The sequence below is a fragment of the Eupeodes corollae genome, chromosome 1, assembly GCF_945859685.1.
Source record: "Eupeodes corollae chromosome 1, idEupCoro1.1, whole genome shotgun sequence".
Classification (NCBI taxonomy): Eukaryota; Metazoa; Arthropoda; class Insecta; order Diptera; family Syrphidae; genus Eupeodes; species Eupeodes corollae.
Genome location: NC_079147.1, coordinates 54,011,734 through 54,037,879, shown reverse-complemented (window position 1 = coordinate 54,037,879; position 26,146 = coordinate 54,011,734). Strand labels below are relative to the sequence as shown.

Genomic DNA, 26,146 nt, shown 5'->3' with positions numbered 1-26,146 from the left:
TTACAGCTTCGTCCAGGGTAAAGTTCGAATACAAGGCCCAGTTTATGTGCCACAACGAAGTTCCAATGTTGCCCAACAATCTCCATCACAGACAGCGGCACAAATTGCCGCACAATACGACCCAAATCGTAATAAACAGATCACGGTAAGTATCTTTAGCTTGAAAAAGATTGAAATTATTTATGACACCAACAGAAACCGAAACCTTAACCCAACATCAATTAACATCAACATGGCGTATCTTTAATCTCTAATCTCAATCTGCTCTAAGGTCTATCGCCATTCGAAACACGCGAAATGAATATTATTGAAATTAGCACTTTCGCACATCAGACAGAGTGGCAACCTATCAACATAGCAAACACTTTCGAATATTATTCTTAGTTTTGGGTTTATTTTTCTTAAATTTTTGTTGTCTCATTTCTAAGTCCGACAACGTTTTAGAAAGCGTTTTAATATACGAAATGAGACGGCTTGTCATATTTACATGAATGGGATATTTGTTTCAAAAGTAATGAATAATATAGCTTCATTGATGCTCGACCTAACTTGTATGTAAAATTTCTGAGAGTTGGTTGATGAAAAGTGTCAATATTTACATAAGAGTGAAACGTCATTAACGTCTGAGTCTTAACCCCCATAAAACTAACGACTCATGTTTTATGTGTAGCTGTATAGATATTAACCTCAACCTGCTCTCAAGCCTAACGAAGTTAACTTGGCTTTTGTTTGCAGTCATCTTTTAGCATCAAGTGTGTGTGTACTCTCATGCCCACGTTGTATGATAAAACGTAAAGTTCATCTTAGAGTTTAAGTTAAGATTTAGCAAATAGGCAATGTTAGAATGGTTAGGGACTATTTGCTATTCATTCATTGATATTTTAGGAAAGTTTGTGTAAGTCTTAACGTATGTAAATTTTAGGGTTTGATCAATTAATGAATAGAGTTCGTTTATTCATTTTTAAAAATAACTTTAAAAATAGGATGTAGAAAATAGAAGTAGAAGTGCACTTCCTTTAAACTACTTTCGCCTTCTTCCTTTGCCATGTACTGTTGGCTTCAGATATTGTGTCAACTCAACTGAGTCTAATTTCAATGCAGATGCAACTGTTATTTTCTAAATACGATGAACATAATATCGTCACATTCTCAGTTGATGATTAGAGTTTTTTTAGTTTCAAATAATTTTATTTATTAAAAATATAAGAATATAACAATTTACATTTACAAAATTTTTATGGCGTGGCTTTGCCGTCTGTTGTTTATAAAATTAATAAACAATTTTTAAATTTAAATAAGAAATGTTGAAAATAAAATGAATCACTAATGATTTACTCAAAATATTAGAAGCTGGCATTTAATATTCTATCTCTATAACTTAGAGCTGTTTTACAAAAAAAGTTATAGCTTTTCTGACAATTCGTTCGATATATTTCGAACTTGTTCTGTTGAAAGCGTATCTTTACCGAAGAAATGTCGCCTTGTTTCACGAAGAGTCGGACATCTACCCATAAAATGAAATATGTCTTCTCTTTGTGCTGTGTTCCATATATTGCCCAATATTGGGAGGTCATCTCGGTGTGGCCTAAAATTAAGCGGAAGAAGTTCTACCCTCGCCCTTAGCATTATTGAGATGGATTCTACGCCTAGTTCGTCTCTGAAGTAGTTTGCATGTTGAAGGTTATAGTTGAAAGTACTGTACACCGATCTGTGAAGGGATCCTCTTGCTTCACTTTCATACTTATTAATGCAGTTTATATCTGTGTTGGAAATGATCTCGTAGAGTCTTTATTTCCAGTTATTGGGAGGCTCTTGGTCTAGGCTTAGATCGAAATTACACAAACGTGAATGATCCAGCCACTCATCATACCATCCAATTTTTCTGCTCACTGTTATCATCATGATCTTCTTATGAAGTCGACCTTCATCCATGTTTAAGACCTTTATAATGTAATCATACTGTACTGAGGTTCAACGTATAGTTTGATGTGTTCGATGGTAGTCTGAACATGCGTTTTAAGTAGAAGAGTAAAAGTTTTTCAACTTCATCATATTGCTGACCTCCCCATACTTGCGCTGCGTAAAGCATGATTCATTCTGCAACAGATTCAAAAACTTTAAATTTCGTGCTATGGTTTAGATATTAAATTTGTTGGAGAAAAACATCTTCCAAGTTAAGTTTATTGCAGTTTTTGTCTCTGCAAGCTTATCTTTTAAGTGGTTTTCCATTTTTAAATTGCAGGTGAAGATCACTCCAAGGTACTTGTATTCGTTGACAACTTCAAGTCTTTCGTTATTTTAGTGCCACTTCTCATTTGTTTGTAGGCTGCCTCTCCCTCTATTCAAGGTCATGATCTTCGACTTCTCTTGGTTGACCAGTAGGTTCCATTTGGCACAGTATTCGCATAATCGGTTGATCATCAGTTGTAGAGTTTCCGGTGAATGAGCTAGATTCACTATATCATCTGCAAACAGAAGTGCTTTGATAGTAGTACTGCTGACTTCAATTCCACAAGGCAGGATGTCCATAACATCGTCGATAAATAGCGAAAACAGCAAAGGGCTTAGAGTACAACCTTGCGTCACTCCAATTTTTGTTTAAAATCATTCTGATACTACTTCACCATCCCAGTCAGCAGCCCATGTATCTTCCAGCTGATTTTCTATAACTCTTCCAAATTTGTGAGACATTCCCTTGCAGTACCTACAATTTGTACATCAACGATCTTCTATAGACTGCGTCAAATGCAGCCTTGAAATCCACAAAGAACGCGTAGAATTTCTTTCCCTGCGCTGCAAAAGATTCAGCTATATTGCCAAGTACAAAAATGTGGTCGACAGTTGAGTATCCCGTTCTAAATCCCGCTTAGAATTCTTTGAGCGTATTGTTGTGGTTGATCCAAGATGTAAGGCGCCGTTGTGAAATAGGCGTACAAATTGTTGTTTCGATCGGATTTGGAACCCTTTTTTAGATTGGGAATATCAAAGCTTTCTTGAAATCTCGAGGCATATTGCCCTTCTTAAGGATGTCATTGCTTAAGTTTGTTACTGTTTGTATGAGCTCTACAGAGCCGAACTTATAGAATTCACCCGGAATGCGATCCAACCCTGGATCGGCTTTGCTATTTTCCAGATCTTTGATCGTAGTATTCGTTTCTGTCGCTGTTACTGGTGCAATCAGTATGTCGTCTTCAAAGTAGGGAGAAGCAAATTGAATGGAGTATATACAGCTTTGTGGATTTTGAGTGAGAGCAAAATTAAGATGAATTTAAGTTTTTGCTTATGGTGAGTCTCGTTCCATTAATGTTACGCAGTACATTCCAAAACTCTGCTGAATTTGTGCAATTTACGAGGTTTCTCGCTTTTTCTTCACAATAGATTTTCTTCTTATTGCAACATTCTATAGTTCTATATTTTCAACTCCAATTTCTTAAATTAAAGGCTGATGATCTGAATGAAGTGCTTCTCCTACCTCGAAGTTCGTAATGTACGAGTTCCATCCACCATTAGTGAGACAAAGATCAATTACAGATGAGCCTTGTATTGCAATGTAGGTGAAGTTGCCCTCCTTGTCTCCGAAACTTGTACCATCCAAAATTTTAAAGCCGAATGCCTCACAAAGCTCGATGAGTTTGTTGCCTCTTGCATTGCTGATTTTATCTTTTGAGTTTCGTGTTATTCCTGCATTGTTGTTTATCATTCCTGCTTCCCAAGCTGCGCGGGCATTTACGTCACCTATGATTATTGAGTTTTGGATGTCATCACTCATCACCAATTCTTGCAGCTGAGCAAAATCTCTATCCCAATGATTGCAGTTCAGACAAACAAGAATAAGCCGGAACACATCAGTTTGAGGAATGTTGACTGAGATTCGACTACACAGTTATACCCAAGATAGCAGCCTTCACTTGCTCTTCCTCTTATATTGTTTCTGATTGCTGGTATCCACTTGAAATCATAGTCAACGAATGTCCACTCGATAGCTTCAAAATTATTTTCAGTAAGGAATGTTTCGCACAAAAACACAAAATGAAATTGATTGATAAATTGAAAAAAAATCCAGTTGATGTGAAAAACGTTTTCGCGATTGTTAAGCGTTGTTCACATCTCCATATTTAAAAGATAATTTGCAATAATAAATGGGAGATTAAATAAGATAAAGAAACATTAGAACAGTCTTTCAATTCAGAAATAAAAGAAATCCCCACGTTCTTAAAACTTGGGGCACAAAATACCGAAAATTCAAAAAATATTTCTATTTGTTAAAGCTAAACTTTTGCGTTAGTTCATAGCAAAATAAAAAAATAAGAATGATATTAAAAACGAAATTAAGTTGATAACAGAATGAATTTTAAAATAGGAATGATAATGTAATAGAAAATATTACAGTTATAGTATTGTTCCTGTGATTCATTTTATTATGAAGAGATATTTTGGTAGACATCGATTATATTCAAAACCCCTATGAAATTGAATTGTGCCCTTAAGGTGATGAAGTCCACGTTCGGATAAAAAATTCTCATGATTTAGTCTTGGAAAAGCCTTGATGAAAATATCTGCAAATATCTTTTCCGTTCTTAAATATTCCAGTGAAATCGGCAAGCTCTTCAGAACTTCTCGAATATAATGATAATTGATATCAATGTGTTTCGAGAGCGTAAGAAAAACGGGGTTCTCGGCAGCTTCCCTGCGCCTTGATTGTCATTAAAAATTTGTATCTTGCAAAGGTTGTGAAAACCTAACTCCTTTAGAATCTTCCTAAGAAAAACAGTTTCGCTACTTGCATCACTAACCGCCATACATTCGGCCTCATTCGAAGACAATGCGACCGTTTTCTGCTTTTGGGATTCCCATTAAACAGATATTCCACTGATGAAAAACGCTGATCCTGTGTAGAATCGGCGATTTATTATACAGTTTTCACAATCAGTGTCGACAAATCATGTCAATGTTTCTGTATCATCTTTGTTGTATTGAAGATGATACTGAGATGTCCCGATAACTACAATCTAACTAACTCTTGATTATAGCAATTGTTTAGTTGGCTAAGAGCAATTTCGAGATGCAAAAGAGCACCGATTAGCAATCGATAAGGAACATTACAGTGTTGGTTCTTAGATTCATCGCATTGTTTAGAGAGTTAACAGTCTGATGCCATAGGAGTTGCTACAGGCTTACAATCTTTCAAACCTCTGCATGATGTATCCACTTTGCTATGACAGGATTTTTTGTGACATCTTTTGATTTGTATATCCCAAACATTAAAATTGGCTTCACCTAAATCTCGGGTGTTAAATTTTTTGGATATTTCAGCTTTAATATTGCTTACCATAGCTCGATTACTTGAAAAAATTAAAATATAGTAAGAAATATTTTATAACATTGGCTAGTAGTATATATATATAATATATATATGCATATTTTTTGTAACTCATAAAAAGCTACCAGTAACATAGGTTAGGTTAGGTTGTAGTGGCTATCCAAGATGTAAACGGACACACTTAGGCCAGTTTAATGGCCCATTGTGATACCACATGAATCTTGAGGCTTCCTCCTAAGCTCAATGGAACCAGCTTGAGTCCCTTACGAAACGTGAGAGGCTGATTATACCGATATGATTAAGATCGTTTAGATCGTTAAAGAAGAATTCCCCCAGGTAATTCTTGCGTTTTCGAGCTAGAGCAGGGCATGTGCAGAGAAGATGAAGAACCGTTTCTTCCTCTTTCTCGTCCATACAGCTTTTGCAAAAGTCATTCGAGAATACGCCTAGTCTTGTGGTGTGCTTTCCTATTAGACAATGTCCGGTTATGACACCTATTATCGAGCTTATATGCGATCTGCTTAGAGAGAGCAAAAACCTTGAACGTTTTAAATCCAGTGTAGGCCAGAGTACGAGTAACATACCTTGTTGCCATTTTCTTAAAGGTGATGTGGCATTTTGGTAATTTTCTGTAGTAAATTTGTATCGTTTTGCTCTATCCGACATTTTCTTCAAAATTTCTTCCTACAGCACAGGTTTTTCCACACAAATGTCTTAGTTGACTTTTTCGATGGAATGTTGAAATAATGTCCATCTGGTGGATTTTCATTTGGTACTTTTGTAATCGGGATTTATTAGCCCATTTCCTAGTTTTAATTTTACTTTGTTGGTCTAAAAGGAGGCTGCACGAGCTGTGAACGATATATTTTACAGCGGTAAAAAGCATAAACACTCTACAGCCTTATAATTACCTCCACACAAGAAATCATGTTATAATACTGCTCCATTGCGACGTGAAGAACGGACAAACAATCAAACAAATTGACTTTCCTATTTATAGAATTAGTATATATTTTTCAAATAATATCATCTCCAATGGCGGATTGTAGGGGTCATGACCCCCCCCCCTGGGAGTTAATTTGTTTGCTTTTTTTCGAAGGAATTCCCTTCAATTCAAAACTAATCGTATTATGTTAAAGGACATGACCCCCATTATATTTTGAATTATTAATTTTTTGTATATGAAAACAAAGTTTATGTTTCCTTAAACTTTGTTGCTAAAAGTACTACTTTTAAGTAAAGACTGGACCAAGAACATAATATGAATCGGATATTCAGCCCCTATTCCAAAAACAGCACAAATTCATCAACTTTTAACCAATGGACGATCCAGGGGGGGTCATGTGAGCCATACAGCTTATTCAGTTAAGTTGTATAAGTAAAGATTTCTTTTAAAGATTTGTCAGTAATTTAATGATATTCACCAAAAAGCTGTTTGCTGCCAAAAACAACTCAAATTTTTGTTTTCACTCAATTTAGAATTTGAAAAAAACTTTAGTAATGCTTTAAATTATATTCATAAAATTTGTTTCTAAGGAAATGAGCAAATATTCAGCTTCTTAAAAACTTTCTCTATATTTTGTGTTCTTAATTTGGCATCTTTCTACAAGGAAAACATATTTTGGTATTTCTTCTGAAGGATATCTCTCATAAAACCTTATTTGTTTAAGGTTTCTCAAGAACTAATGGACCAATTTCAATAATCTTCTTTTTCTGAGCAAGCTCATGTCGATGAACAAATTGATGATGATTGTTGATGATCAAACATTTTTTTTATTTAAAAAAAAAAATATTAGTTTTATTATATTTATAAGCACTTTATTTAGTGTTTACAAAAAATATTTGTGAGACAAAATTTTAAATTTAAAATGATTTTTGAAAAAAATAAGTTACATTTTTAAATCTTAAAATATAAATAAATAAATTGGGTGGGCAACAGTCCGTTGTGAACCAGGGCCTAGTGACTTATAACTCTCAACCATTCCTGTGTTCAAGTACTGTTGTCAGGAATGGAAGGGAATTACAATTTTAGGCCGAATCCGAAAGCACTTTTTCATGACAAGAATTACTCTAGGAGAATTTGTCAATTCCTCGAAAGAGGCAGTACCCGGTATTTTTTTTTTAATTAAGGTGGCACAGGAATGGATTGAACCCAAGACCCATTGCATGACAGTCCAACCCACTGACCATCATGCTACGGGTACTACAATATAGGAAATATTTTTAAACAGACTTTTTAGAAGACATAAGCATATTCTAGCGACCAAGTCGTGAATTTAATTTCTTTCAAAATAGATTTTCTGTTGAATACAAAAGATCTTAAAAAATTAAATAAATCTACCTTTGAAGTGAATTTGCTTTGGATGCTCTAGAACTGAAATTTAAACACGAATTTTATGAATATAAATGTCCCAAAAAAAATATAAAAGCTTTGAATCTCTTGAGATTTGAAGTGAAAAGAGATTCTGAAACGTGTAATTTGTAATTGCTACACAAACGTTTCTTCCCAACTTATTCGTTTACCTTAATTTGTTTTAACTAAATTTTTAAGAGAAACTATGTACTTAGGAGTTTTTTTGACTCCTTTAAGTACAAAATACGAGTAAGCAGACTGATAGCTTTAGTAATAATAGACTTCCGAAAATTAAGCCCGAAAAAACTACGTCAAAAAAAATTTTAAAAATTACATAACGAACAAAGCATTAAATTTCAAATGGGTCTCCTAAAAAACTACATACATAAATGGACTTTCGCACGTTGAAAACAAAAGTGTCACTAAACAAAAAACATAGTTTTCGAATATGGACGTTTAAAGATTTGGACTTACTTCAATTGTCGATAGCTCTAAGAAAAAATATTGAATTGCTTTATTACTTTGACAAAATGTAGTATTACTATCTTTTTATAATATGTAATTTTAAGATTACAAACAAATTATGGGTTTAAAGAAAGAAATTAATTTTGAAAAAGTTTTGTATAGTGCCCCTTTTTTATTTATATATTACTCTTATTATTTTCTTATAAAGCCGTTTAATTACTCAGATTTTAAAGAAATATTATGTATGTAGGTAATAGTTTTTGTCTATTCAACAGTGAAAATATTCAGTTTAACAAAAAGGAACTTAAAAATTAATTAAAAAAAAAATAACAAATTAAATATTCATTAAAAAATCTGAAAAACAAACAAAAAGTATTCAAAATCTGGAGAGATCAAAATGCAATTAATTGAAAATACTATCATAGTAAGATTTGTAGTAACTTGGTATCAATCCAGCATTCACAAGACTGCTCACATCGTGCTTCTTCCTTTCTGCTATATCCAATTTACGGTGGTATAACCATGCCAACGATTGAGTACGGTCATTTCTGGTAGTGGCTGTTCTCTTAGTCAGATTAAGCTCTTTGAAGTCATCGAAGTAAGATGTTTTATAGAAAATTTAAATGTCTTTGTTGTATGTATCATGTGATTTTTTTTTCAATTTTTAAGACTTTAATATCTACTAACTTTACGGTTTCACCCTCAACACCTTTGTTAAGCTTGGCACTGGAAGTTTTTTTATGTCAATGAAGTCTACGTAACCCAGTTCATTTACTGTAAATGGTGTTCTACGTTTTTTGGCATTTCGAATTGCAGAAACGTATTGTGAAGGAACGTAAATTGGTCCTGGCTTAAGGCATTTTTTCACTTCTTTCTCGATCATGAAGTGCGCTGCATCTTCTTCATTTTGAGTATGGCCACAGATCAAGAATTTATGCGTTATAGATTTAATTTTTAAGTTTGTAACTGCATAGGCTAACATTCTAATTACAAACTGGTTATTTTGCTGGCCACAACAATTATCGGAATAAAATACTACATCCAGATCTTCGTTAGCCATAGATTTTTTTTGCAAGGACTTTAGAACACAGCTGCCTTTTTCGTTTGCTCCAAGATAACCTTGAGATTCATCCCAAAAGTAGCACTCAGTTTTATTAGATTGTAGTTCAGTGATAGTCAAGTTTAAGCAGTTTATTTTAGATTTATAATAAAAAGTTGAAACATCTCCGTTTGGCACTGTCATAACCGCCTGTAAGTCGTAACATGTTACTTAAAAACTGGTCCCATATCTTTTCCTTGTCGTTGTTTTTTTCAAGCCGACTTTTTTCTTTTTCTTGTTGGTGGCAGTCAAACTCTACTCTCAGAGCTTCCTTTTGGGAACCTTCGGAAAGTCTGTATTTTTTCACACAGTTCGCACTTGTCTTTCTTCGGTTTGAAGAAACTAATATTGAATTCTTCGTTGAATATTTTTCGATACCTGTGTCATAAAACAAGGCAGTCCTTCTTGGGTACACATCTGTTTTTAATCTGTATACAGATCGAATAGAGTTTTTCCTCCATCTATGAATTCTCTGGTGGTTTGTTTTCTTAAATAGTGGCTTTCAATACGAGGAATACTGTCGATGTGTGATTTTACTCCTTCCTTCAAGATATCTGATACCATTTTGTGTTTGTTATGCTTACTTCTTTTTTCTCCTTCCAATATTTCCGTATTACTGCACTTCTTCTCCAGCACTGTCCTCATAAATCTGCCAGTAATATTTAGAGTGTTATTAAAAAAACTTTGCACACTCTTGTTTTAACGCCGTTTACATCAAAGTAAAAGGCATTTTTAATTTTCCTGTTAGAATCAACTTTCTTGTATTGATATTTCGGATGTAGTTCTTCCATGCTCCTGGCGACATACTCTCTCTGGAGCAGCAGTGAACCCATATTCCAATAAGAACCAAATATTATTTTTCGGGACTCATCGCAAATGTTTACGGAGCATTATAATTTACATTTGTTTCTACATGGTTGCTTGAGATGTTTTGCAGGAAACTGTTTTTCTGAAATAGAGACCGAAACATATTGTTTTCCACAATTCCTTAATATTTTCGTAGTCTTAGCAGTTCCCAATTTCTTGACCTTCTTTTTTGTGATTTTAGCTGTCCCTGCATCAGTTTGTTGATTCTCGTGATTAGCATGAGAAATATTGGCAGTCAAATTATTGCCCAAAACTTGCTCATAAGACCTATCAACTGATGCTGTAAATTCTTCTACCACGTTTTGTTCATCAGTTTCAGGTACCTACGAGTAAAAGCTGTTCTAAGTTATTGTTGCTTCTACCTGCCAACATTATTTCACATTCTTCTTTGGAAATCGTTGGCATTTTGAATTGCTGGACTCGTTGTTTGGCTTTCAGTTGAAGATGAGCTGGTGGAAGAAGACGGCTTCTAATTTTTGGTGGCAAGTACGGCGTATCATCATCAGATGCGGGTGAAAAATCACCATCATCTTCAGAAGTGATCATGCTGGAACAAATCGTGGGTGTTGTTTGATTCTTCAGAATATTAAAAGTTGATAGTGTCTTTTCTAAGAGTGGTGTTTTACATTCAGAATCAATGCCAGGATAAGTTTGGGACGTAACATTTTCCCTTATTTTTTTTTTTGTTTTAAAGCCAGTTATAAAATTTCTTTTGGCTCGAGAATTTTCCATGTTAATTATGTACCTTAAACAAACAAGAAATTAAATAATTAATTTTATTTGATGAATGTTTACTCCCACCTACCTACTAATAATACCTAACTTTACATAACATAACAGAAACTAAGCAAAATATTTTATATATTTTAAATAAAAGAATGACACTTATCAAAAAAGGCACATTGTGAACATTAAAAAGTACCTACCTAACTGAATTTTCATTATAAAATGTCTGTAAACGTAAGATGCCAATGTATCACTTCCGTATTTATAAATAAAAAAATATTTTATTACTGTAACAACGACACTAAACAAAAAATGACTGTTATGAAACAAATATTTTTTTCAAGTAAGAAAAAAAAAAATTAAAGAGTGGCTTTAAACCAAAAGTGTCTGTTAAATAACAGAACATTAAATCACTGTTTTTTTAAAAAGAAAACTGACACTAAACGGATTATGACATTTATGAATTCACTTTTGTCACGAATAAAAAAGTGACACTAGCGACCTCCTGTGGATATTAGACGAGGTAGTACCCGTGGCATGATGGTTAGTGCGTTGGACTGTCATGCCAGAGGTCTTGGGTTCGATCCCTGCCTATGCTATCTAAAGTCTTTTCACGGGTACTGCCTCTTGCGAGGAATTGACAAATTCTCCAAGAGTAACTCTTGTCATGAAAAAGTGCTTTCTCAAATTAGCCGTTCGGATTCGGCATATAAACTGTAGGTCCCCTCCATTCCTGACAACATTACTCGCACACAGGAATGGCTGAGAGTTGTAAGTCACTAGGCCCTGGTTCTCAAAGGACTGTTGCGCCACCCAATTTATTTTTATTTTTTAGATGCCGCTCTAACCTCAAAATGCACAATTTTGTATGCCACTTTTGTTTTCAGCGTGCGTTATGACTTATGCTGTCCTTATATGTAGCCACAGAAATCAAAGCTTAAGGCTTTCATCAACACGAACTTAAAGATTAATAGACTAGACGAGACTATTTATTAAAGAATATGCATACAAAGGTACCATAAAACAACGCTTATAAAAAATAAATTTTGTGACGCAACAGTCCGTTTGAGAACTAGGGCCTAGTGACTGACAACTCTCAACTATTGCTGTGCGAGTAATGTTGTCAGGGATGGAAAAAACGGTTAATTGGTCGTTTTATTCTTAAGGAATTTGGTTTAAAGGTTTGCACAGATTCCTAGGAAGAAAAATTCAAATTCAAAAATCCTTGAACTTTGTAACCTTCATTATATTCGCATAATTGATTCATAAAACGTAAAACCGAGAGTAATTTAGCAATAAACAATTTAATTGTAGAGTCAACGTACCTAACCTATTACTTATGGAACAAAGAGAAAGAAAAAATTTGCAAAACTGCATCACTACTGACTTGACTTCGTTTTATAAACAGCTACGTGTTTATCTGAAAAGCTATTATTTTCATCAAAACCTTATTATAATTTATTACTTATCTAGATACCGCCATCATAACATGTGTAGTACCTACCTACCTATTTATGATACCTATATTTTAACTCAACTCAACCCAACCCATATCAATAGTTAACAAAATAACAGCTACTATTCTCGGAATAGCGACAACAACGAAGCGATACGACGCACGAACGTTGCGATGTTGACGGCGACAAGCAAATCACCCAACCAAACCGCAAAACTAGCGAAAGTGTGTCAGATAAACGCGTGCATTTTCTCGCATATGGAGTGTGCTTGGTGGAGGTTGGAGGAACTTGAAAGCATAGCAAACACACTCACTATCCTCGTTATGGTTTACAAAAAAATAAAATAAGTAAAGAAAAAGCAACAGGGTTCGGAATCTTAAAATTGCATACAGCAAAAAGTATTGGAATCTTCAAACTTGAGGGTATAACCTCAAGCAAAAAAGATGTTTTATTTTAACGGCCAATGTTGATTTTGAATAAAACACTTATTACTTATGCCGTTAAAATGCCGAATTATCTCATTCCTTAGCTCTTAAATTGTTGCTGGATTATCGACGTAAACCTTCTCTTTCAGAAAAGCACTAATGAAAGAAGTCCAAGGTTGTTAAATCACATTGTTTCGTTAACTTTGTAGCAAGTGGCCCGCAACCATATCTTCCAATTCGACCCATTCAAAGTTCCAGTTCGTTATCGACTCATGATAGAGAATCAAATTTATAGTAACTTTAAAAAAAAAATACAGCCCGTTGATGCCGCCAGTCCATTAACTCATGACTCAAGATGATTTTATTCGAAAATTGATCATCCGCTGTTCCCATTTCTTGAGCGATTTGTCGAAGTTTCCCAATCTGAATCAAAGATTTTTAGAGAGATGACTGTATTCCTGTACGTACGTTTGGGATACCATTTTTCCATATCTCAAGAACCCACAAAGATATCGACTTCAAATTAATTTTGTTTTACAGATAATAACATCGGATGCAGACAAAGATGTTTTTTTTACTATCTTAATATATATAATTCTTCTGTGAGTGTGTATGTCACTGAACTTCTCTTAAACGACTGGACCGATTTTGATGGAATTATTTGTGTGTGTTCAAGGGGATCTGAGAATGGTTAAGATTCACAATTTTGTTCGCTGGACAATGTTTTTTAAATTAATTTTTAATTTATTAGTAGTTGTTGATTTTGGAATGTTTTACATTGGATCATACGACTCTTTCTTCGATGCGTGTCGTGAGTTACATTTATTGGAGGATGATAACCATTGGGATCTCACACTTGCAGATGCAGCACTGAGCTCATCTCCACAACAAATTCGTCAATTATTTTCAATACAACGTGTTTTCCGTCAAATATGAAGACTCAATGAGTAAGGATATTTTGCATCGGACTAGAATTACTCCGCCGAAATATACAACGAGCCATTAATAATGATTGAGGATATTTGTATTCTTGTTTCAAACATGCCGCTCATCCATTTTGGAATGCCAGCGCCGAATCGCCCAGCAGTAGACATCATCAACAGCGATGTTCAACGTGAACACCAGTTCATAAGACTTCTTTGGCTACTTTTGTTGCGAAAAATGAAAAATTGCTTACTGCTGAACAACGAAATGTATATGATCAAATTAACGTTTCAATTGCAGCACAAGAAGGTGGATTCTTTTTTTTAGACGCTCCAGGTGGCACTGGTAAAACATTTCTTATCGCACTGATACTTGAGGGGATTCGATCTCAAAATCATATTGCATTTATCAGACGTTGCAGCAACGTTACTTGATGGTGGACGGACTGCGCATTCAGCACTTAAATTACCTTTGAACGTTCATACAAATCCCGAAGCAATGTTTAACATAAAGAAGCATTCAGGCATGGCTGAAGTTTTGAGAAAATGTAAAATTATTATCTGGGATGAATGTACAATGGCCCACAAGCATTCGCTTGAAGCTCTCGACAGGTCCCTGAAAGATATCAAAAATAATGCTTGGCTTATCGGAGGTGCTCTACTGCTGCACGCGCGACATATGCAGACGTAATAAACTATGGCCAAGTGTCACTTAATTATGCCTTACTATTAATATGCGCGTTCGACTTCAAAATGATCCATTAGCGTCAGGATTCTCTGAACAATTGTTAGACATTGGCAACGGTAAAATTCAATTGTATGAAGATACACAATATATTCGACTTCCAGAGAATTTTTGCAACATGGTGGCTACCAAAGATGAGTTAATAACAAGTATCTTTCTAGATTTAAGACATAATTATACCAATCATGAATGGCTGCGAGAGCGAGCTATTTTAACAGCAAAAAATTTAGATGTTGACGCCATCAATTTTAAAATTCAACAGTCATTGCCTGGTGATGAAATTACATTTAAATCGATTGACACTGTTGTGAGGAAGTTGTCAACTATCCTGTAGAGTTTCTAAATTCACTAGATTTACTTGGAATGCCTCCACATAATTAGCGACTGAAATAATTTTGCTTCGAAATTTAACTGCCCCAAAACTGTGTAATGGCACGCGATTAGTTGTACCAAAAATCATGGGCAACATTCTTGAAGCCACTTTTTTGAGCGGAAAATTTCAAGGTGAAGTTGAACTTTTACCACGGATCCCAATGATTCCTTCAGATTCGCCTATACCATACAAACTTTTACAATTTCTAATCCGCTTGGCATATGCTATGACTATAAATAAGTCACAAGGCCAAACAATGACAATTTGTGGCTTAGATTTAGAAAACCCATTATTTCTCACGGCCAATTATATGTTGCGTGTTCCAGAGTTGGAAAACCATCGAATTTATTTATTTATACACCTCAGGGTTTAACCAAAAATATTGTACATCCAATGGCATTACGATAAATTAAGTTTTTGTAGATAAAAAAATACATTTTTTAAATGAAATAGTTTGAGTGTAAGCTTTTTTACCTTTAATTAAAACAAGTTGAAGATTTCATTACACATACTCACACGCTATCGATTAGTCTAATTGTAATAAATTTATATGTAATGACGTTAGAAATTGTCATAACATTTGAATAATAATTTTCATCAAAATGGTCCAGAATGTTTTAGCTTATTAAAAAAATTTGAAATTTTCAAATTAAAGACGTGTAGACAGGACAACGTCTGTCGGGTCCGCTAGTATCAATATAAATGAAAACGTTATATTTTTGGTTGACCCACAAACATATCACGAACTTCTAACTCTTGGCATCTTCGATAATTTCACGTGGTCGGAATCTGATGACCCACTTTTCGACTTCTCTATCATGTTTATATCATAATTTTAATGGCCCAATAGTTCATAGAGAACTAGGGCCTGGTGACACTTCTCAACCATTCCTGTATGCAAGTCATTTCAGGAATGGGGGGGACCTACAGTTTTTATGCCAAATCCGAACAGCTAATTTGAGAAAGCACATTTCATGACAAAAATTACTGTTGGAGAATTTTTCAAAAAAAAAACTTTTTTGGAAAAGAAAAACTTTAGGAAGCACAAACCTCTAGCATGCCATAGGTGCTAAAGGTCCCAGGAAAAATAGTCTGTTATTTTCTTTTTAAAATTTAAGAACTATCTATAAAATTACTAGAGCAATCTGAACATCAACTTAAGAGCTACCTACAAAAAAACTCTTGGAAAACTTTCAAAATACAGAAAAATCAAAAAGATGTCCCCCTCATCCAACCTACCTACGTCAAATTTAACATGAACATTAATTATTTTGGTATTGAATTTGATAAGAGATACACGATTAGAATTAAAACAAATTTTGAGCATTTCTAATCGGTCTCCTTGAAATAGTTTCAATGTATTAAATCTGCAAATTTTGTAAATAATAAAAATACCTAACTCAACTAAATTTCCATCCATCCGAACCCTGTTAGAAACCAAAAAACAAATAAGACAGACTAAAATGTAATAAAAATAATAGATAGTCATCTTCGTCTCGAATTTAATGAAGAAAACTTAGTTAGATGGTTTGAAGTTGAAGTGCAAGTTCACTGAATCGTTGAAAACTGATGTGGAAGAGAAGACGCAATGTTGCGTGCATCAATCTCTAGAGCTTCTTCACAGTTTGCACAATAATAAAAAAAAACATGTGTTTATCGACTAACAAATTAATTATAATCACTCAAGATTCAAGACATTAGAAGAATTTTTAAATCATTTTTATTGCGAAACTGAAGAATTTTTATTTTATGATAAAAAAGTAAGTTTGGGAAAGAAGAGGCTCCAAAAATGTCTTACTTTCCAATTATTTAAAACGTTTGACGATTGAAATATATTATTTTAATAAACTTTTAATTATACAATAAAAACAATGATCAACAAAGGCATTCAGTATAAGGTCTTCATAATAAATACCAAAACGAGTACTCGCCTCAAAGCGAACCTTTGATAAATCGAAGACGTGGTGAAGTTAAGACCGGTGAACTTCGAATTTCAGATAGATCTCCTTTGCTTTTGAGGTGACCATTAAAAAAGAATTAGACAAATGAGTTATTTGAATAATGTTCGCTTTTAGTCAAAAGTTTGATCCATGAGAAGGCCTTTCACAAAATTAGCATCAGGACTTACTTGACAAACCAGATGCGTTTCAAAGTTATTCAAATATATTTACTATCGAAATTTTGAATCGGGATGGAACTCATGTTAAGCCGAAACTTTCTCCAGCAATGAAATACATTTTCGAATAGTTTTGTTAACAAAGTAAATTAATATTAAAAACTCTCATATGCTTCAAGAAACACCTTCTTCCACGAAAAAATTATGCTTGTGACATAGGCGCAGCGATTTTCTTTTAAGAAAACGATCGCTATAAAATTCATTTTTCATACCATTTACGGTGGTTGGACTTCATTTTTCCAGAAAGCTCCCATGCAAACAGAATAAACTTCAATTTAAAAAATCTCAATTCATTAAATTCCATTTTATTAATTACCGTAAAATCAATCAATTTCTTCCAATATCATTTTATGAGAAATGTTAACTTTCCACTACGAACTTAAATTTCAATGTAGTACAAAAATTAAACAAAAATAATATTATCATTTTTCGTGTCTGTTTTCAGCCGGAATTAACTGCCCAAGTCAAGGAAGCGTTGCGAATCGAAGCAGAAAAACGAATTATTTCACAACAGCAAGAGATTCTCAGCAAACAACCTTTTGTCCAAGGCGGACCCGTAAGTTAAATAATGAATTAATAAATTAAATTAATATTCACATAAAACATTTTAAAATTAAATGAATTTTCTTTCTCCCTTTTTTTCCAACTCAGCCCATCATGCCAAAGAATTACGATGAATTCTACTCTCCGATTCTGGAGAAGATTGACAAGATTCTCGGGACTCTTGGATTCGTCGATAATCATTGTAAGGAACGGCTCACTTGCAGCATGTACAAGAATCCAACTCGTTTCACTCCACATAGCAATTTCCTGTCAGCCGAATTGAGTCGGTAAGTGGTTTCGAAGAATTTGTCTTGTATCAAAAAACATCTTCCTCCATTATCGTGCGTCGTCTATCAGCTGTTACTGAGCTGTACTGTTTTTCATTAAGACGGTGGCGGCGGTCGGCGACGATGAACGGTGGTGGTGAAGTAATCAAAAAGTCTTTTGGTTGGATAAACGAATCTTCCTACCGTCCGTCGTCGTTGTTTCGTCGCGTCGTCGTACCTAAAGCGAAGCCGAAGGCCAAGGTCAACTAGAGGATGAAAATTGGTTTTTCGTGAATGGATGAATTTCCTGCAAATTCCTTAACAATAACGCATAAAATAAATTGGTTATAAGCAAACCAGGTGGAATCAGATCTGATAATGGGATGAATTGAATATAAAAGCCAAGGAGTGAAATAATATTTATTCAGCTATTAGATTTGTTGAAGAAGTTTAGGGTACCTTACCTATCAATACGGGTTAAGTATTGTTAAGCATCTACACGACGACGACGCACGTGGGCTTAAATTTATTAAATGCAGCCACACATAACTTTTTAAAAGTTTTTTTTGGCAAATATTTTGTTAAAGGATGAATTTTATTTGAGAACGGATTTTATGCTTGTAAAGGCTGGTTGTGGATTGTACATTAATATTTCGGTTAACCATTTTCTGGTTCTGGTTCTTATGGGTAGATTAATTCTGAGAACTTTATAGGTCTATTAATTTTTTTCGGAGAATATTTTCTCTTTCTGAAAATCTTTTTTATGTGTTATAATAAATTCATAAAACAAAATTTCATTTGGAAAAATCTTTAAAGACCAAATCGTTGTATGTATTCGACTTAAAAGTTAGCTGCAATGTTTTAAGATAAAAACAAATAAATAAAAACAAAGATTTTTTTTTATTCTTTGCTGTTTTGTTAATTTTAAAAATATTGAACGATAAAGTTTTGTAATAAAAAACGTTGTTTAAATTTTTTTTTGAAAAATAAGGAAGGTCTTCTCGAAAAGGCTGTATTCAAGTCAACAGCAAAAGAAGGAACACCCATCTTAATTTTTCTAGTCTTGATTTATGTTTTTCTTTGTGTATAGAAGAAAGAACATGATGGACATGGGATTTAGACCGATAACTCTTTCGCCAACGAAAGTACCCTGAGCTTTTCGTGTCTATGGCCGAGTTTGATTAGCTCATTAAATCTTATAAATATTGCTATAGGGTAATATTAACCACATAGAATTGAATGCTTTAAAAACTCATTAATGTCTGCTTACCTTAATGTGTCACCTATTATCCACAAGGGGAACGCATAGAGGAAACTATTTAGCTTCCAATATGCAAAGTTTACATTGCCAAAAATTCGACATTGTCGAAAATCAATGAAAGCGTTCCGGATTTCTTCAAAACTTAACGTAATTTTGCACCCGAAAGCTCAATGCATAACATAATTTGAACAAGGTCCTAGTGACTTACAACTCTCAACCATTCCTGAGTACAAGTCATTTCAGGGATTGAAGGGACCTACAGTTTTTAAGTCGAATCCAAACGGCTAATTTTAGTAATCTCTTTTCATGACAAGAATAACTCTTCTAGTATTGGTCAATCCCTCGCAAGGGAAGTACCCGTGAAAAAAACTTTAGGTTGCAAAGGCCAATGGTGGATCCAAGGGGGTGGGTCCTAGGTAGGGGTCATGATGGGAAGAAAGTTTTGAATTCGAACAAAAATAACTAAAATCTTTGTTTTTACACAATTTAGAATTTGGAAGAACTTTGGTAAGGCTTTAAATTATTTTCATACGATTTTTTCTGAGAGAAAGAGCAAATATTCAGGTTCTTAATAAAAGAAGAAACTTTGAGTAAGCGATGACTCATTTAATAGAAAGTTGTTTTTTAATTCTTTAAGTACTTATTGCTTTCAAAATTGAATTTCTATTTAATACAACAACTTTTAAGATCTTAAAAAATTAAAGAAATTGTTGTAGTTAATTTGCTTTTGATGCTTTGAACTAAGATTTAAACACGAATTTTTAAAAATATTAATGTCCCAAAAATGGCAAAAGTGACACTTCCGTTAAATTATTGGCTAATTGAAAAATATAACTAATGTTTCGTATCTATTAATTTAATGATTTGGATCTTTCGAGAACTGAATTGAAAAGAAATTCTGCAACGTGTATTTTGCGAGTGCCTCACTGAAGTTTTTTCTCAATTTCAACAATTGTCTCTCTACAATTTCTAATTTTGTTTGACTCCTTTTGGATCAAAATATTTGTAAAACCTTCACGCAAACAGTAATTTTTTAGAATTTGTCCTCTAATATCAGCTCCAATCTACTAGACAGCAGACTGATAATGATACCAATAATAGACTATAAAATTTGGAAAAAAATACGTAAGAAAAGAGCCAGAAAATACTTTATATCAATATATGATTTTGTATCATCATGTTGTTTTTGTAATGGGCCGATTTGTCGAATTGAACATTTTGGCATTTCTCGACGTTTCAAGGTCTTTAGAGTAGAAATAAAAGATTTATAGAGGGATTTATGTATTGGCGTGTGTACGTACGTTCCGTATTTCCGTGCGTTCGAGACGTTTGTTCGTCGTCCATAGCTGAAGAACCAGAAGAGATATCGACTTCAAATACATTTTGTTATACAGATAATAATGCAGAAAGATACAAAAAGGGCTTTCAAACTTTTTTTAAATTCACAGAAAATATTGTTTTCGATATTCAGTATTTTTTTTTGAATCCAACAGTCTGTTTTTTTTTTATCGGTTCTTGATATCTCTCAAATTAATTGTATTTATCCATTTTATAAAAATTTAAGAAATTTTATTAAAGTTTGTAAACATCTGTTTCGACTAAAAATCTATTTAACAAAACTAGATTTTCAAACAAACTATTTCTTTATATGAAAAATATTGTTAGTAATTTAAAAACTTTAAAGAATAATTCAACTGACAACTCTACAAATCGACACACGGGATTTGAAGTTATCAGTAAGGGTCGCATCCCAGAATCTTTTTTCATACAAAATTGATTTTTTACTTAATATAAAAACTTTTAAGATCGTAAAAAGTTAAGGAATGGATGTTCTAGAACTGAGATTAAAACATGAATTTCAAGAATAAAAAATGTCTCAAAAATGGCAAAAGTGGAACTTGCGTGAAACTAATGTCTAATTGATAAACAGAATGAGTTTAAAAACTTTGAATCTCTTGAGAACTTAATATTATTTTCACATTATTTGTTTACATAATTTGTTTTAATTAAATTTTTAGGTAAATTCTTTTACTTAAAAGACTCAAGAGCTCCTATTTGCTTAAATTCAAGAACCGAACATTTTGTATTTTAATTTTATTTAAGTCTTGTCGAATCCTTTAAGTTCAAAATATTTTCAAAAGCTTTACGCAAGACAGTAATTTTCTTAGAATTTATTCACCTAGCTTCAGCTCGAATCTACGAATAAGCAGACTGGTTAGTACTTACAAAATCCCGAAAATTGAGTCCGAAAAAAATATGTACAAAAATGCAGAAAATTCTTCACATTTTTCTGCAAAATTTCTCCTTTTCTGGGTTTTGGAATCGATGTTTTTGTAGCGTTGTTCGCATTTATAGAAAAACCAACAAGAACAGCTTCATAATATTTTTGGAAAAAAGCTACGTTTCAAAACATGCGCCTGAAATGCACCAAAAACCTTTTTCAACTATTGTAATTTAGCTCTTAAGTATGGCATTTTTAGAAAACTGTTGGAAAATGGGAATGCTTTTACATGTAGGGAGTGTTCTAAAATAATCGTTAAACTAAAATGAGGGAAGCCCTGATTCAAAGTCTGGATCCGTCATTAGCAGTTTCAGGGATTGATCCCAAGACCTCTGGCATGACAGTCCTCTGTACTTTTTTTTTTTTTTTCAAATTCATTTTTATTATTCAATCTTAAACCTATCTTAAAGCTAGACAAAAATTCATAAAACTAGCCTAATTATCCATAACTTACAACTAACTTAATGGTCCCATACGGACACTCTAAGCTAAACTATAACACTAATTACTAATGCCTTTCGGCCTTATGATCTATTTTACTTCAACTTAAATCTTATTTGTTTTGTTTTTATTAGAAAATTTTGAAAAAACTAATATCAATAACCTTTTTTTTATTTATTTTTACTTACAAATTACTTAAAATAAGGTCCTTAAATAAAACTTAAAAACTAACTTAAACTACCTATTCTACCTATAAACTACTTAAAACTAGAACAACCACAGCAGCAAATCTAACTATCTCACATTTTTGTTTTTCATATTTCGTTGTCTTTTTTTTTTTTTATTTTTATTTTTTTTTTTTTTTTTTAATGTTTTTTAATGTTTTTTTTTTTTTTTTTATTTTTTTTTGTTTTTTTATTTTTTTTTTTATTTTTTTTTTTTTCGTGCCACCATGCCTATTCTACTTAAAACTAAACCCTAAACATAAAACAAGTATGTAAGCCGGCCAAGGCTTAAAACCCCATCCCGACTACCCAATATCAAGTGCCGATTGAAGCCACCAAAACTGGTTCTCCTGCTTCACCCTATCAGTTCGGTCCCGTTCGGACACAGCCCTACTGAACCGAAGGAGCTCTGCTCCGCCTTGTGCCATGACGTCCCGATTGTACAGGAGTCGCCTATCCACGGTTCTTCGTCTGACGTGGTAGATTAACGGAACTGCCAATCTATCCTGTATCAGACCGCATCTATCTAAAAAGAGGAATGCCTCTGGGGGAATAAAGCCGCTCAAGCGTGCACTCTCAAAATACTCGTAGTTCGGATAGAACGCCCCGAAAATTAAATTGTTGGTCGAAGACATAGCTCTTGCAATGTGACCTCGAACGAGTTTTATCACGAAATTGTCAATTCTGTTGATTCGGGCCCCGTTGTATAGGACCTCGTTGGAATAGTAATGTACATAAGAAGATTCGGCTGTTCGATATAAGCCGGTACAGCGTCGTAAACACTGCCGCTTGAACACCCGGAACTTCTCCATCTGGGAAGGGGCAACGTTGAACCACACAGGACAACCATACACGATCATTGGCCGTATGAGGGCCATGTAGCAAATTACCTTCACTCTGGGGTCAAGCCGACTGCTAAAAAACAGCCGTTTCGTCAGAGCGAAGGCTACTCTGGCCCTGGTCAGAGCAGCATTTATATGTCTGTCGAAATATAAATACTGATCTAACCAGATACAGAGGTACTTCACTACACTTTTTTCGCCAATGGCTGCCCGTGAAGATCAACGATGACCATCTTGCGCCAATTCTTGCACGTATCAGTCGTGGCCCCAGCCAACGTAGTCCGGAACAGAATTGTCTCCGACTTCTGGACATTTATGTTCAGTTTCCAGTCGTCGCAATATCAGTCCTCTGTACTTACCATCAAGCCATGGGAACTTGCTGAAGCATATGAAAATGCCAATTAGTTCACATTTTAGGTAAATTTTACACACGTTGGCAATAAATTAAAGATAATCGTTTTTAGCCAGTCGTCAATAATATGGAATGTTTTACACAACTCTTAAGTTTTTTGTTTTAATTTCGATATTCTAAACTCCAAGAAAAATGTGCATCGCTATCTACACATAAATCCTTCTGTAATTTTTTCCTATGAACCTTACAGCCGAACTAATATAAAACACTTTTTACACCTTTATTCTGCGAGTTTACTAAACCAGAGAATAAGAGTTAAGCTGTAAACAAAATTTTCGTGGAATAGTAAAGTGACGCTTACAAAAAAAATCCCTTAAGAAAATCTACTACAATAAATACGATAAATGTTTGGTAACTTGAAATTTTGACTAAGTTTCGCAGACTAGTTTTTTTTCGTATGGGTTTTGACAGGAAATTGTGATGAGTTGAAAACACATCTAGGAATTCTCTCGTTTATATGTTTTGTGTCGAAACTATTATCAGTTTTCAATTGTTTGTTTTGTTTGTATTCGAATGTGGGTGCAGTCACTTGCTCCAATAACGCCAAGAAATCCACTTTTATTTTCAAATTGTTGGATGGTTGATAACTGTTTAGAAATTCATAAGGGCATTTGTATAAACTGCCTCATTACCTTATTTCGACCCTAGTATCTGATGGAAGCAATAAATTGCAAACCGACAGGAATATGTTCACTTTGTGTGTCCCCATTTAGGTCATCTTCAACAACCCCAATAAGTTTCCTCAAATCTTCCTTGCAAAGCCTTTATATCTTTATGAAATTCTCCTCGCTTAGAGCTTGAGCTGGATCATACCTGGTTTTGTATATTTTTCTTTTTCTGTTGGCTGATTGTTATTGGACCCTTTGCAATTCCGCGTTTATTAAATTGACTGTTAGGGTATAGATTAAATCTATCTCGCCGAAGTTGAAAAACCTTTTAGAATTGTATGAATTTATGATGATTTGTAGAGAACCGTATTTAAATTTTATTGAAAAACCTTTTAAAGTTGTTAATAAAATTTGAAACATGTTTTAAAATTGTCAGTAAAGGAATCTTTTCAAATATCTGATATAAATAAAGGCTTCTGCAAAACATTCTTCAAAAAATGGTGTGTTTATGAAAGTTTTTTTTTTAATGTTTTTTGCTATAGAATCGAAAGAATAACCAATCAAAGATAAACTAGAAAAATGCCATTTATACTGAAACAATAACAGTGATGTTTTTTTCAGAATTTAAATAAAATGGAACAATGCCTTTTATAAAATCCACCCGCCTTGTTGTAAACTGTCACATTTCGGCGTACGTATTTTTGCTAAAAGGATTGATGACTTTTTCTATAAAAAATTGTTTTTTTCATTGGAAACAACTTGTTTACATGGAAAAACAAAATTAAATCAAAAGCATAACAACAGTATTTCACAACACTTTTGTTTGTTCTTTATTTTTCAACATCAAATGAATTTTTAATAAAATTGATTTTTTTACTGGGTCATTTTCCAAGGAAAATACATATAGAAATTTGAAATTGGTAGGTATTGTTTAGTAAAAATATTTTATTATGTGTTTGAATATCACCATTTATTTTAAAAGTATCTCAACAGATTGGATTGCAATTTTTACACAAAGCTGGAATTCTTGGAACAATACATACTTTCGTTTTTAAACTTTCAAAAAAAAATTATTAACACTGTAAACGGTTTTTATACTCTAGATAATGTAAACATTCATTTCAAAACAATTCCGATGAAGTAAAAACCTTTATGCGTCCTTAACATGACTTTTTATTTTAAACCGAAGTATACAAAAATTTAGGGGAACTCAAAGTGCACTTAACAATTTTAAAAACAGCCTTATATTGGGTAGACGTGTTGTCCATTTGGCAATCCTTTTTGTCGGAATCGATATTTTTAAAAGCTGCCTTTTCTCATTAAATAGAATTACTTCTGAAAAAAATTACTATCGAAGCAATGGATCGGTTTGCTTGTCTACGCAGGTAATTGATGGTTTGGAAATCAATATCGACCAGTTTTCGCTCCCGTTTTTGGAGCGGTATTCTAAATTCCGGTTGATGTCCTCTTCCAGTTGCGTACGCAAGCTCAGTCGCGGTCTTAATCTAATCTGCAGTCCCTCGGGATTGAATTCGAAGACCTTTTGGACTGGAGCGTTGATATATACATTTGTTCTACTTGACCCAGCCATGGTCAAAGTAGTTTTTATCCCGAAAGTGGGTAGGCGAGTTCACGAATCCGCGAAGGATTTCAGACCAATAAGCTTAACATCTTTTGTGCTTAAAACCTTGGAGCGCATTCTTGATTACCATATAAGAGAAATCCTAATCCTTTTGAAAGCTCTCAGCATGCTTATCTTAAGGGCAAATCTACGGAGACTGCCCTCCATGAGGTAGTGCGTACTTCCTAGACATAGAAGGTGCTTTTAACAACGTCCTTACAGAATCCATAGAAGAATCGCTCCTTAAGTTCGGTGTAGAAGACTTCATTCGAGAATGGATTATTTCCATGCTCAGTGGTAGGAAGATTCGAGCCTCTCTAGGCAATACAATCGCAACAAAACACGTGAGTAGGGGAACACCCCAGGGTGGTTCTTTCGCCTCTTCTATGGCTTCTGGTCATGGATACAATTCTCGTTAAATTAGAGAGATGTGGAGTGAAGGCGGTAGCCTACGCGGAAGATTTGGTGCTATTGGTGTCAGGAAAGTACGAGTACACCTCTGTGATTAGTGAAATCACGGAGTCAGCTTTGAAGAAAGTTAGCAACTGGGCCACTAGTTGTGGACTAGGAGTTAAACAAAGTAAAACTGAACTGTTGCTCTTTACCACCAAAACTAAAGTACCGCCCTTCACGCTATCTCTACTCAATGGTCAAATCTTATCATTGTCTTCCAGTGCAAAAACGCCTTAAACGTTATTTTGGATCTTCTACCAATCGA

The 26,146-nt window shown here is 33.9% G+C and overlaps 1 protein-coding gene across 1 annotated transcript in view; it reads left to right on the top strand.

The window, feature by feature from the left end:
• LOC129942151 (uncharacterized) overlaps positions 1-26,146 on the top strand; it is a 100,596-nt gene that overhangs the window by 68,840 nt on the left and 5,610 nt on the right. The window contains exons 7-9 of the mRNA XM_056050963.1: positions 7-145; positions 17,375-17,485; positions 17,581-17,759. Of these exons, the coding sequence (XP_055906938.1) occupies positions 7-145; positions 17,375-17,485; positions 17,581-17,759 (429 nt within the window). The remainder of the gene's footprint in view (positions 1-6; positions 146-17,374; positions 17,486-17,580; positions 17,760-26,146) is intronic.